The following is a 14,573-nucleotide window of genomic DNA, read 5'->3' on the forward strand; positions in this document are numbered from 1 at the left end:
TCTTTAAATTGCAAGATTTTGTGTATTTGACACAACCAAAGACTGTTGAATCTAATTTAATACATGCACATACATAGCAGGGTTTTTTTAAATCAAGAAAATTGTTCATATGTTAATTTAGTAAATCAATATGATTGCTTATGCATACATTTTAAATTTTACACACAGTTTACGTTTCTATTTTTGTAATAATTTAATCTTATAAAAATTTTAAAAAATGTATCGTTTTAATGTCTGAAAAATTGTCATGCTTAATTTTATTTCCTGATTGTCATTTGTTATTAGCCGGAGCGCTCGCTGGAGACTTTACATTTGAAAATAGCATGCTTACCGTGGCTGTAGTTCACACTGCGGTGTTCAGTGTGGTGTGATTTGCACTGGTGCTGCTGGGGTATGTGTGACCGTGGTTTCTGCCCCTCTGGGGGTAAGTCTGGCCCCACAGCGTGTCTGACTGCTCCGGGGCTGCCCCCGCAGGAGGAGGAAGAGGGGGAGGATGATGAAGATGATGAAGGAGGAGTGTTTCTGGACCTGTCTGAGCTGCCGGTGGAAGAGAGCGAGAGGAGACCCACCTGCATTCACTGCTGGTAAAACCCACACTATAGTCCGTCTCTCTCTCTCTCTCTCTCTCTAAATATATATATATATATATATATAATTATTATTATTTATTTAAATTAAAATTCCTTTTTTATTCATGAGCGAGTGAGAATCGTAGTGAAAAAGTCCAGATTGTCCATGTCATTGGTCCATGTTGCTATTTTCAAATCTTTGTTTTTGCATAATGCTCAGCTACACTGCAAAGGTATGTCACTCTCATTGTCTTCTGGATTTAAATAAATACTGACTGAGTGATACAGATTTTCTCACCCTTAGCCGTCCGGAGAAGGTTTGTCTGTGTCCGTTCCTGCCCACTGACCCTCTGGAGGTGTCCACTAGTCTTTACATCGTCCAGCACCCAGCAGAGGTCAGGAAACCAAAGCACAAACACGCACTGATCACACAGTCTACTGAATGAATTAATGTTATTTTCATTTAGCAGTTAAATAAACTGTGGAAAACCTTTTTACATAATAAAGGATAAGTTCATGAGAATAAACCTACTATTATAACATATCATACAACATGATACTTAATGTATATCTGTGATGGACTGGCTCTCTGTCCAGTGATTTCGGATAGGCTCCAGATCCACCAGGACCGTGATAAAAAAATAGTGGTTAAAAAATAGTTCATTCATTCATTCATTATCTGTAAGTGCTTATCCAGTTCAGGGTCGCGGTGGGTCCGGAGCCTACCTGGAATTATTGGGCACAAGGCAGGAATACACCCTGGAAGGGGCGCAAGTCCTTCACAGGCCAACACACACTCACACATTCACTCACACACCTACAGACACTTTTGAGTCGCCAATCCACCTACCAACGTGTGTTTTTGGACTGTGGGAGGAAACCGGAGCACCCGGAGGAAACCCACGGGGACATGGGGAGAACACACCACACTTCTCACAGACAGTCACCCGGAGGAAACCCACGGGGACATGGGGAGAACACACCACACTCCTCACAGACAGTCACCCGGAGGAAACCCACGCAGACACAGGGAGAACACACCACACTCCTCACAGACAGTCACCCGGAGGAAACCCACGCAGACACAGGGAGAACACACCACACTCCTCACAGACAGTCACCCGGAGGAAACCCTCGCAGACACAGGGAGAACACATCACACTCCTCACAGACAGTCACCCGGAGGAAACCCACGCGGACACAAGGAGAACACACCACACTCCTCACAGACAGTCACCCGGAGGAAAACCACACAGACACAGGGAGAACACACCACACTCCTCACAGACAGTCACCCGGAGGAAACCCACGCAGACACAGGGAGAACACACCACACTCCTCACAGACAGTCACCCGGAGGAAACCCACGCAGACACAGGGAGAACACACCACACTCCTCACAGACAGTCACCCGGAGGAAACCCACGCAGACACAGGGAGAACACACCACACTCCTCACAGACAGTCACCCGGAGGAAACCCACGCGGACACAAGGAGAACACACCACACTCCTCACAGACAGTCACCCGGAGGAAACTCACGCAGACACAGAGAGAACACACCACACTCCTCACAGACAGTCACCCGGAGGAAACCCACGCAGACACAGAGAGAACACACCACACTCCTCACAGATAGTCACCCGGAGCAGGAATTGAATCCACAACCTCCAGATCCCTGGAGCTGTGTGATTGCGACACTGCACCACTGTGCTGCCCTTTTATAAAGTGGTAATATATTATAAACGTATAATAATCTACTCTTTGCTGCCCACCAGGAGAGCAGAGTTCTCCGGACGGTTCCTCTGCTGGCCGCCTGTTTACCTAAAGGAAAATGTAATGTTCTGGTTGGACGAAGATTTAGTGAAGAAAGGTGGGTGTCCTCAGTGTGAGCAAAACATTGTTCACTGTTTTCACCAAAGCTTTGGATTTTATTGTAACGGTTTGATTATCCTTGGGTAGACTGTTGGTGTGGAGGAGCAGGGAACTGGGTTCTAACCCTGCTCGGGTAAATACACCATCCTACACTTATGAGAATCCTTAGGTATGACGCCTAACACTACATTAGTTATATCAGTAGCACGAATAGAAATGTTAGTCGCTCTGGATACAAACATCTGCCAAACTCAATAAATGTAGCATAAATATTTTGTACTGATATGTAGTTTAAAAAATAAAGTGTCGGTGCAGACAGTACTCAAAAATGTTCTCTCTGTCAGGCATCCAGAGCTGGCTGCAGTGTGCAGAGACAGACACACTCTGATTCTGTATCCTGGGTCTGATGCAGAAAACCTCGAGGAGCTGGACAGGGACTTCACCACCACTCCACACAACGTCATCATTATTGACGGCACCTGGAGCCAAGCCAAGGACATGTTCCTACGAAACACTCTCTTCCGGTTACCTAAACAGGTAGAATAGCTTTAGAGAGCATTTTAGAAAACATCTCAGAATTAATCATCTCCATTGGGTTCTCTTTGTAGGAATTGTTCTTGTTCTGTTTGTGTAAAAACAGTGTATATAGATTGTTATAAAAGAAAACATTCTCCATTTTAGGAATTTCTGAGGTTATATAAAGAAAACAGCAGCTTGTTTTGATCATGAGCTCTGTTGTATTCACTGTAAAATCTACACCATTATATAACTTTCCTGATGATATCGATAACTGATAATATTTCAAGCATAGATTAAACATTTTATCAGGGAATTCAAGGGTGATTACATAGAAAAATAAAAATGTAATACATTTCACGTGTTTACCTTCAGATATAGAGAACTTGCTGAGCATAATTTATATATTCTGTATCATTTATTTATTGCATTTTTGATGATACAAGTTTTTAAAACATCAGCAACAATTTGCAGATCCACAGCTAAATCTGCTCCTGTTCCTTCCAGGTGCAGTTAAACAGCGCCCCCTCCAGTCAGTATGTGATCCGTACTCAACCCACCAACATGTGCCTGTCCACTCTAGAATGTGCTGCTGTCACTTTGTCCATAATGGAGAGAAACCAAGCCATACAAGAGGTGGGTAATGATCATCAAACGCAGCACTTATCGCTCAGACTCAACTAGCTGTTTGAGATTGTGGCAGTGCAGAGCGACAGGGTGTAAATATATCTATTTGTTTAGGTCATACACATAATTCTGATCAAATTACATCAGCACAGTGTATGAGTTCCTTCTTTACTGAGGTTAATCATGGATTATGAAACAATTCATTCATTCATTATCTGTAAAGGCTTATCCAGTTCAGGGTCGCGGTGGGTCCAGAGACTACCTGGAATCATTGGGCGCAAGGCGGGAATACACCCTGGAGGGGGCGCCAGACACACACACACATTCAGACACACACACCTACGGACACTTTTGAGTCGCCAATCCACCTACCAACGTGTGTTTTTGGACCGTGGGAGGAAACCGGAGCACCCAGAGGAAACCCACACAGACACAGGAAGAACACACCAACTCCTCACAGACAGTCACACAGACACAGACACAGGGAGAACACACCACAATTCTCACAGAGAGTCACCCAGAGGAAACCCACTTGGACACAGGGAGAACACATCAAACTCCTCACAGACAGTCACCCGAAGGAAACCCACGCAGACACAGGGAGAACACACCACACTCCTCACAGACAGTCACCCGGAGGAAACCCACGCAGACACAGGAAGAACACACCACACTCCTCACAGACAGTCACCCGGAGGAAACCCACGCAGACACAGGGAGAACACACCACACTCCTCACAGACAGTCACCCGAAGGAAACCCACGCAGACACAGGGAGAACACACCACACTCCTCACAGACAGTCACCCGGAGGAAACCCACGCAGACACAGGGAGAACACACCACACTCCTCACAGACAGTCACCCGGAGGAAACCCACGCAGACACAGGGAGAACACACCGCACTCCTCACAGACAGTCACCCGGAGCAGGACTCGAACCCACAACCTCCAGGCCGCTGAAGCTGTGTGACTGCGACACTACCTGCTGCACCACCATGCCGCCCGATTATGAAACCAATCCTGCTTGTGAAATCTTTCAAAAGTCCTCTGAAAACCTTTCTTAAAATAAGTATGTTCTTAAGAGCATGACAGGCTTTTACATTCGCATCATGGTAGGGTTAAATGTGTATTTAGCTAACAGCCAGAATTGTCAATGATTCAATTTAGGAGAGACTTAGCTTTAAAAAAAAGAATTATATTTGCCTAATTAGTGTAAATGGAACATGACTAAATTATAAAAACATTTACAAACCTGAAACTTTTTTTTCCTGCAGGTTTTGTTGAGGCCACTGCGTGCACTGTGCTCTTTCCAGCTACAGCATGGAGCTCAGGTTCACCACAGCAAGGAACATCTGCTCAAAAATGGCCTGTATGATAAACCCATGCCCAAAAACAAGCGCAAGATCAAGAGGATGCAGAAACTCATAACAAACCAGAACATCTGACACTATAAACAGGACCCTCTCAAGTAGAAATGTTCCATAGTTTTTTAAACTTTATAGCTTTAAATGGTTGTAAGGGAGATGTCTGTTGACACATTTCAACAGTTTTAGCAGTAGAAGGTTTGGTTTATCTATGTTTTTATTGATGTTTTTTTCTGTAAGGTTTTTAAATACTAAACCAAGCATTCCATGATGAAAACATTGGAGTGCTGTTAATGTGACATTGGAATACACCCACTGCAACTCAACCAGGGATGAAAATACCCTGGGAGACTGGAAAACACTGAAACATCCTCAATATTAAGGCTTTCGTGCTCTTCTTTATTTATTGATTGCTGAGCAGACTGGAATAATGGGTTTCAAATCAAATGAAACATGGGAATTTGCACCGTTTTTATTGTTTTGCTGAGGAATCTTTGGGAAAACTCAGATTTGTATGCTGTTTTGTGTTGTTTTTTCACCATAATGTTGAAAGAATTTTAAGACTTTGTGCTTATATCATTTAAGTATGACAGTAAAACAGTTTAGTTCATTTTTGTTCTTTAGATTTGTACTTTAGTATTTACTTGTCACCAGTAAAATGGTTAATTTCCTTACTCTGTATTATTTTATTGAATTTCCACTGATTTAATCACACTCCTGCGCAATTACAGTATTTAGATTTTTGATGTGAAGTGATTAATTGTAGAGAAACCTAGTGTCAGATTTTTTAATAGTAATAATTATAATAGCAGCAAGGGTCATATATTAGATTTTATCCAGACCAATCAGAGAATACATGCTGAGAGTTGTTTAATGTAATTTTGACAATGGTAGATCTTGTTCTCTCAGTCTCTCTTGTGAATAGGTTGATAAAATTTATTTTAAGCCAAATGATTACATTTGAAAAAATGTCTCCAGCCTCAGGAGGTGTGCCTGTTTAAAAGCTTTCTATTTGTGTAGCTTTATGCAGCTCTGGTTCCTATCACTACCGTTGAGGTTCCTCCAGAAAAAAACCTTTTCAAAACACACTGGATGTTATTTACATTTAGATAATTTACTCTTTATTGTGTCGCAAAGATTTTGAAAAAAAAAAATGTGTGACGGTCCCCTTTAAGACAGGTAGTTGTTGAGCTGGATAATTGGCGTTACTTTAAAATTGGTTAAATTGACCAGACATAAACTATAGGGAATTGTAGGTTTGTTTGTTTTATTTTATTTTTTAAAGAGAAGCTTTTTGGGTTTTTTATTATTTTTTTTTTTTTCCAGTTGGCTCCTCTGCCAACAGACATCTGTTTCATTTTAACGGCTACCTTTTTCTCACCATCGGTGACCAAAGAACATCCGAGTGACGTTGACCAATCACATCCATCCACTGAATGACAGGCATAGGCAGTAGCCAACCAGTAATCAGTAACTGACTAACGAAGGCGGGATTTCGACTCTGGCGATGTGCTTGCGAAGAGTTAGTGATTCAGTTGTAGTGAAAGTATGAATGGGTAAAATATCGGAAGAGCAGAGGATGATTGCATTGAGGTAAAAGCTCAAATAAAGATATACGGTAAGTAATGTGTCTATCATGATTTTTTTTAAATATTGGGTTTCTTTTACGAGAGAAGTGATGCCCTTTGCTCTATGTTTATATTACGTAAATGTAAGTAAACAGGTAGAGGTCAGTCGATTAGTTACACTGCATTTACTGCAGCTTTGATTTATGTCTGTATTTTATTTAATAAATCATACATTTAGCTCATTAGGAGGCTGTCATTTACATTTAATCACATGCTATCAGTACTGTGAATAAAATCTCAGTTTAATCTTACGTTACGGAGCCATTAGGTGGTAATTGAAGATCTGCGAAAAATTAAATAACGCCTGTGCACAATATAAAATTGAATGGGAAAGATTTAATGAGGAAATATTGAAATCACTTGTTCCCACGCCTTTTTAACCTATCACAATGCATTAACATTAACCGTGCAACGCCTTAATTTAAATAAGGAGAGATGACAGCAGCAGGCCTCAGTCCGTAACGGTTCTGTTCTGGTTTCAGGGCTCTACTGGACCGAAGAACACCATGGGATGTCTGCCAGATGTTACAGTGCTCAGGACCAGGCTGGAGAATACTTTACTCTCCTACCACAGTCTCTCTGAGGAGCAGTGGAGAGTGGCCAAGAAGTCTGTGTGTATTTCAGTCGGTGGTTTTAATTTCTCAGTTTGGTTCCTGTCAGAGCTGTATTAACTTGTTTGCCAATGACGTGTGTGGGCTAGAAAGGTATAACCCCCTTAACCCCAGCCTTTATCTGTGTACCTTTGGCATGAGGTTCAGTATTCCACAGCGTATCAAACTTAAATAAATATATTCATGCACCGTGCCCTATTCATTATATAGTTCACTATTTTATGGGTCTGCCATTGTAAGGGAGCGCATCCAAACAACCCCACAATGCCGAAAAATAGTGTACAACCCATGTGCACTAGTGGATAATAGATACCCAGGAGGAGCCGTGGGTAATTTGAGTGAATGATTTGCAGTTCATGTGCACATTTTACTTACATCAACGGAATGTACATAATTCTTATGGGCTATTTAAAGTCAGGCACTGTTAGAGCTGTATACAGAGAAAACATATCCTTTGTTTGTTTGTTAAAGGGTGACACGGTGGTGCAGCAGGTAGTGTCGCAGTCACACAACTCTAGGGGCTTGGAGGTTGTGGGTTTGATTCCCGCTCCGGGTGACTGTCTGTGAGGTTGGTGTGTTCTCTCTGTGTCTGCATGGGTTTCCTCTGGGTGACTGTCTGTGAGGAGTGTGGTGTGTTCTCCCTGTGTCTGCGTGGGTTTCCTCCGGGTGACTGTCTGTGAGGAGTGTGGTGTGTTCTCCCTGTGTCTGCGTGGGTGTCCTCCGGGTGACTGTCTGTGAGGAGTGTGGTGTGTTCTCTCTGTGTCTGCGTGGGTTTCCTCTGGGTGACTGTCTGTGAGGAGTGTGGTGTGTTCTCCCTGTGTCTGCGTGGGTTTCCTCCGGGTGACTGTCTGTGAGGAGTGTGGTGTGTTCTCCCTGTGTCTGCGTGGGTGTCCTCCGGGTGACTGTCTGTGAGGAGTGTGGTGTGTTCTCTCTGTGTCTGCGTGGGTTTCCTCTGGGTGACTGTCTGTGAGGAGTGTGGTGTGTTCTCCCTGTGTCTGCGTGGGTTTCCTCCGGGTGACTGTCTGTGAGGAGTGTGGTGTGTTCTCCCTGTGTCTGCGTGGGTTTCCTCTGGGTGACTGTCTGTGAGGAGTGTGGTGTGTTCTCCCTGTGTCTGCGTGGGTTTCCTCCGGGTGACTGTCTGTGAGGAGTGTGGTGTGTTCTCCCTGTGTCTGTGTGGTTTTCCTCCGGGTGACTGTCTGTGAGGAGTGTGGTGTGTTCTCCCTGTGTCTGTGTGGTTTTCCTCCGGGTGACTGTCTGTGAGGAGTGTGGTGTGTTCTCCCTGTGTCCGCCTGGGTTTCCTCCCACAGTCCAAAAACACACGTTGGTAGGTGGATTGGCGACTCAAAAGTGTCCGTAGGTGTGAGTGTGTGTGTGAATGTGTGTGTGTCTGTGTTGCCCTGTGAAGGACTGGTGCCCCCTCCAGGGTGTATTCCCGCCTTGCGCCCAATGATTCCAGGTAGGCTCTGGACCCACCACGACCCTGAACTGGATAAGCGCTTACAGAATGAATTAATTAATGTTTGTTAAAAAAAAATCAATTATTGAAATAATAATTTCAGGAGTTTGGTGTGTTCTCTTTGTGACAGTGTGGGTTTCTTTTGGCTGCTCCAGTTCCCTCCTATGGTCCAAAAACACGTTGTTAGGTGGACCAGCTACTCAAAAATTGTCCATAGCTGTGAATGTGTGAGTGTGTGGTGCTTTGTGATGGACAGGGACTTGCACCCCATTCAGGGTGTTTCTCCACCTTGCGCCCAGTGATTTTTTGTAGGCTCCAGACACACAGCAAAACTGACATGGATTAGTGGTTACAGACAACAAATGAATGTATGGATGAAAAAAAAAGATAACAATGTAACCAAAATATGAATTAAAAAAGATTCTAAGCTTTGGAACTTTTAAACATTTGATCCTCCTCTATAAGTCATTAATGTTTTTTGTTTGTTTGGTTATTTATTTGTTTTTAGAAAGATGTGACAGTGTGGAAGAAACATTCAACAGAGTTCAATGGCTTCCTGTGAGTTTTCACTTGTATTTTCTTTTTCTAATTCTCAAAGATTCAGATTACATCTGCCAGAAGTGTGTGTGGGATTATTTTGGTTTGAATATGTGTTGTAATAGCATGATGTATAATGTATTTTTTATCAATTTATGTGTGTCTCCTTGTGTTGGACATTAAACAAATATGCAAAATTGTAAAGGTTTTTGCCAAATAAATTAATAAAACTGGTTTACTGTTTTGATCAATTATTAGAATGGCAGAGGTGCTACAGCTGAGAAATTAGTGTTTCCCTAGTTTAGGGTCAATTCCACCTACAGCAAAAATAACTCAGTCTTACCCACCTATAAAGCAAGAATAGAGCAATATCCTCATCTCAATTCATGCTTTTCAATATTTGGAGGTCTTTAAACAACTCCAGAGACCGTTTCTCGGCCTTGAGCAGAGATAGAAAGTGTAGCATACCAGACCGAGACACTTTGTTTTTATGTATTTATAAAATTTTTTAGCCATTTACAGACACTAGGGCTTTGTAAACACATTACACCAGTTTTGCGCATGTAAACAGACTGTAATAGAGCAACGGTGAGGAAACGTTTTCAGAATTTTATAAAAAATGTTTTTTGATTAAAATATTGGAAATCACATTTAAATGAGCAGTAAAGGATTGTTATGTTCTATTTGCTGGTGTATTGCAGGTACAAAGCTGAGGGGATTGTTAAGGAGAATCCACATAAGATCGTGGATTATATTCGTCCAGGACCATACAGGTTGGAGTGGGACAGTCTGATGACCACAATGGACATTGTGGAAACACTGGACAAGGTAAAATGATCAATATAATATCATATAGTGAAATGTAATAATCCTTTATAAATATTTAGAAATAAAATGATTATGATGACTGTTCAACTGATGGTTATTGATGAACCATTGATGTGTGTGTGTGTGTGTGCGTGTGTGTGTGTGTATGCCACAGGCATGTTGTGTGATGAGGTACACAACTGCAGGGCAACTGTGGAACATCATCTCACCTCGAGAGTTTGTGGATTTCTCCTACACTACGGAGTACCAGAACGGCCTTCTGTCGTGCGGTGAGAGACTTTAACATTCACGCAGCTTTCAGGGGGATTCTTCTCATGCCCAGAGCTTCAAATACACACAGAGCATTTACACTTACAATGAATACTTAAATATCCATCTTTTTTGGAGGCAAATGTTATTATTATTTTTACTTATCAGTATTTATATTAGAGGAATTTAACATAATGTTATTACATATTACAGATTACGTAACAAGTATTACATATCTTCACTATCCAAAGAAAAACCTGTATCTCCAGTTGTTGATTTTTAGTTTACAATATCATTTGAACACATGAGCTGTCTTTCATATTGTGTGAAAATTTCAGGTCGAAATGACGAATAAAAATTTCTCCAAAATCACTTGGAACTAAATCTTTTTACATTGACTTCCTTTGAAAGTTACGTTTTTTCTTCTCCTATGAAGTTAATATTTTGGATATACATGTTTTCTTAATAATAACAATAATAATAACAATAATAATAATAATAATAATAGCAGCTTTCTAAGGCTGATCTTTAAGGCATTAATGAATATACCTGCCGAGTATTTTCAAAAAATGAAATTGCTGTCTGTATGGGTTTCCTCCCATGGTCCAAAAACACACGTTGGTAGGTGGATTGGCGATCGAAAAGTGCCCGTAGGTGTGAGTGAATGTGTGAGTGTGTTTCACCCTGTGAAGGACTGGCGCCCCCTTCAGGGTGTGTTCCTGCCTTGCGCCCAGTGATTCAGGGTAGGCTCCGGACCCACCGTGACCCTGAACTGGATAAGCAGTATTAATATTACCCATAATAAACGATCTTATGTACGTGGAGGGTATATGAATGGTTTCATGCACTGACAGATGTTATAACAGTTTTGTGTGTGTTTGTTTCTCAGGTGTGAGTGTGCAGTATGATGAACAGAAGCAGAACTGTGTTCGTGGTTTTAATCACCCATGTGGTTGGTTCTGTGTTCCTTTGGATGAGTCCCAGAGCCTCCTGACTGGTTACATTCAGACTGACCTCAGAGGTTTAATTCCTCAGACTGCAGTGGACACAGCTATGGGCAGCTCACTCACCAACTTCTACGTGGACCTTAGGGCAGCTCTAAAAATATAACACACACACACACATGCTGACCTCAGAACAGCACTAAAACAACATGTATACACACACACATTCTACATTAACCTCAGAGCTGCACTGAAACCATTGCATGTGCTTTTACACACACATGTGCACACACAAATTAACATAGACACACATCACCTCCACAAACCCAAGAGCAGATCTAAAAACAAAACACAAACATACACCGCATTCTTCTACGTTCAGTTAAATTTAAATTTTTAAATTTAAATTTTTAATTTAAAAGGGAATTTCTTTGTGGTTTGTAAAAAGTAATTCGAAGTTTCATGTGTCACAGTGAAGGGCTCCTGTGCAGAGATGTGGGACTTTTATTGAAAAGACGAATCACAGAATAAATGAATCAACAAGCCAAAGGAACTAAACATGAAGAAGGCAGCACCGCTAATCATCTCCTGAAGTAATAAACCAACAAAACAACGTAAACTGACATAAAGACTAACAACAGTGGCAAAAGAACAGGCAGGAACTTAACCTAATCAGATGCCAAAAGAAAAACAAGAAAACTAAAGTAACAACAGATAGGAGCACGAATCGAAGACCTGACAAACTGAAAAACCACTAATTATTACTAGAAGAAAGTGCCATGAACTAACTTGAATAATAAAGACAGATAATAACAATATAGGTGGCACGGTGGTGCAGCAGGTAGTGTCGCAGTCACACAGCTCCAGGGACCTGGAGGTTGTGGGTTCGATTCCCGCTCCGGGTGACTGTCTGTGAGGAATCGGTGTGTTCTCCCTGTGTCTGCGTGGGTTTCCTCCCACAGTCCAAAAACACACGTTGGTAGGTGGATTGGTGACTCAAAAGTGTCCGTAGGTGTGAGTGAATGTGTGTGTGTGTGTGTGTGTGTGTGTTGCCCTGTGAAGGACTGGCGCCCCCTCCAGGGTGTATTCCCGCCTTGCGCCCAATGATTCCAGGTAGGCTCTGGACCACCGCGACCCTGAATTGGATAAGCGCTTACAGATAATGGATGAATGAATGAATAACAATATAAAACCACCAGAGGCCTCATTTATAAAGGGTGCGTACTAACAAAAATGGGTCTGAAACGTGGGTACGTAACATCTCACGCAGAAACTGTGATTAATAAAGAAATACTTTGCATAAAAATGAGAGTATATTTAAGCAAGGTTTGACCCATGCGTAGCCAAACTCCATAATAAATAGACAGTAATTCGCTGTGGGCTGGTAATAGTTGCAGATAATTACAAACCTAAACAGCTGTAACATGCACAGAATCACAGGTCTGTATAAATAGGCAAGAGGCTGATGCACTGTCTGTCATAAGGGCTTTTTTGACACTACTGGGTGTTACAGAGGCGGAACATGAGGCTGGTTCACCTGCGCACGTTTTTGAAGATTGTTGTGATTTATAAAGAGAGAACAGCACTGAGGAGTGCACACTTTCACTCCAGAGTTTTATAAATGAGGCCCGGATGAGAACAACACTAGATGTTTAAAAGGGACAGACTCAAAAAGTATAGGAACAATCTACAACTATAAAAGACAAATCATGAGCATAGAAGACGAATCAAATCCTAAGCAGTAACAAAGAAACACTCAGAAAAATAAAGGCAAGCTCATGGGAAGTAAACAGTAACAGCACATGGAGACAGAAACCAAAGAAACATAACTACAAGAGGAAAGCGGAAAGACTGCAGTGAGACAAAGAATAGTAGTGACAAATCCTAACGACGTGATAAAATATAGAGGGGAATGTATTTTTTACTCTCTGAAACGTGACTGAGTAAAAGTAGAGTCTTCTAATTATATTTCTATTCCAGGACTATAACATTAGAATGTGAATCCACAATAATATTTAAGTACAATCATCATATAATGTAAGATTCTCATGGTGCCAGTGCTTGCTGATCTCTTTCCAACCAGCAGCACCACACTTAAATATATACAGATCGTTTGTATAAGTTGTAGTGGCGAGCAATGTAGTATAAATTCATCATCATGGTGCTTGAATAATTACAGTTTTGTGGCTGATATTTGATCGTTAAAACAAAAAGAATGCAGCAGATTGTTAAACAAAATGTGTAAATGAATTCTGCTCAGCTTGTGATAAACCAGGCAGCGGTCAGTATCCTTTAAGCCTAGAAGACATCTGTAATACGCTCAGAAAAGCATACTACTATGTATTGTGAGGTTTTAGTCCACCCCTGTCAATCTAGCACTGATGAAATATGACTGCATTTGAATCATTTCTGTAGACATGCATTAAAAAATGGAACACTAAAGCAGCTGCACATGAGCCTAAATTCATTATTTCTAGTGTCAGGTAGAGGTGTATAAACCACCCATCTACATATAATAGTAGAAGAAATGCTGGATGAGTGGGTGTCCACAAACTTCTGGCCATTAAGTGTTTCTTTATGGCATGATTTTCAGACTTTTACCTCCATAGTAACACAACAAGGGACACAGAATGATTTCACTGAGTTTATATATAAATGATTACATTTCATATGACATTTCATAAGAGGAACAATTATGAATTAGTGTTAGCATTTAGAGACACGCTGTATATCTACAGGCTGATTATTAGAGTCTATGTGATTCATACTTATGTATTTCTCTACTTGAAAATGAATGTTATGGAATCGTATTCAGGAGGGAAATTGAAACAGATTAAGTAGATTTTTGCTGTTAGTTTGCCTATGTATATGTTACTTTGTACATCCATTATTTTATATTTCACAAGGATGACCAATATGGTGCAAGCAAACTGAGCCCTTACACATTACACTCGTTTTAATGTGGCAGAACCAGTACTTTTGTTTATTTCTGCACTAGAGAAGCATTTGCATATCCTCGTCAGGATAAAATTGATTTGCTATGTTCTGAAAATATTTAGTCTATTTGTAATGTTCTGCACGACTGTGTTTAGTTTATATTTAATTTTAAGAATTAAAAGTCCCAAAATCTGATTGTGGTCTTGTCTTACTGGTTTAATGCTATAAACCTTTTTAGATACTATTCATTCATTATCTGTAAGCGCTTATCCCATTCAGGGTCGGGTATAGAGCCTACCTGGAATCATTGGGCGCAAGGTGGGAATACACCCTGCAGGGGGCGCCAGTCCTTCACAGGGCAACACACACATACTCACACATTCTCTCATAGACTTACACCTACAGACACAGGGAGAACACACCACACTCC

General features: G+C 41.3%; 2 protein-coding genes across 6 annotated transcripts; both read left to right on the forward strand.

Moving 5' to 3' along the window:
• Positions 1-326: 326 nt before the first annotated feature.
• dtwd2 (DTW domain containing 2) lies at positions 327-5,601 on the forward strand. Of its 2 annotated transcripts, XM_066646386.1 has the most exons (7): positions 348-584; positions 874-964; positions 2,348-2,442; positions 2,532-2,577; positions 2,789-2,981; positions 3,468-3,596; positions 4,864-5,601. In XM_066646386.1, exons 1-7 carry the CDS (start codon positions 494-496, stop codon positions 5,032-5,034), a joined length of 816 nt encoding a protein of 271 aa, XP_066502483.1. In that variant the 5' UTR covers positions 348-493; the 3' UTR covers positions 5,035-5,601. The 2 variants fall into 2 exon arrangements, with proteins under 2 accessions (XP_066502482.1, XP_066502483.1); XM_066646385.1 differs by lacking the exon at positions 2,532-2,577 and having other exon boundaries at positions 327-584.
• An 878-nt stretch (positions 5,602-6,479) lies between these two features.
• Positions 6,480-14,324, forward strand: stard4 (StAR related lipid transfer domain containing 4). Of its 4 annotated transcripts, XM_066645761.1 has the most exons (7): positions 6,480-6,571; positions 7,064-7,192; positions 9,157-9,206; positions 9,887-10,013; positions 10,168-10,282; positions 11,152-11,283; positions 11,680-14,324. In XM_066645761.1, exons 2-7 carry the CDS (start codon positions 7,088-7,090, stop codon positions 11,715-11,717), a joined length of 567 nt encoding a protein of 188 aa, XP_066501858.1. In that variant the 5' UTR covers positions 6,480-6,571; positions 7,064-7,087; the 3' UTR covers positions 11,718-14,324. The 4 variants fall into 4 exon arrangements, with proteins under 4 accessions (XP_066501858.1, XP_066501855.1, XP_066501857.1 ...); XM_066645758.1 differs by having other exon boundaries at positions 11,152-14,324; XM_066645760.1 differs by having other exon boundaries at positions 6,536-6,571; positions 7,037-7,192; positions 11,152-14,324.
• Positions 14,325-14,573: the final 249 nt, after the last annotated feature.

Source organism: Hoplias malabaricus, chromosome 15 (genome assembly GCF_029633855.1).
Source record: "Hoplias malabaricus isolate fHopMal1 chromosome 15, fHopMal1.hap1, whole genome shotgun sequence".
Classification (NCBI taxonomy): domain Eukaryota; kingdom Metazoa; phylum Chordata; class Actinopteri; order Characiformes; family Erythrinidae; genus Hoplias; species Hoplias malabaricus.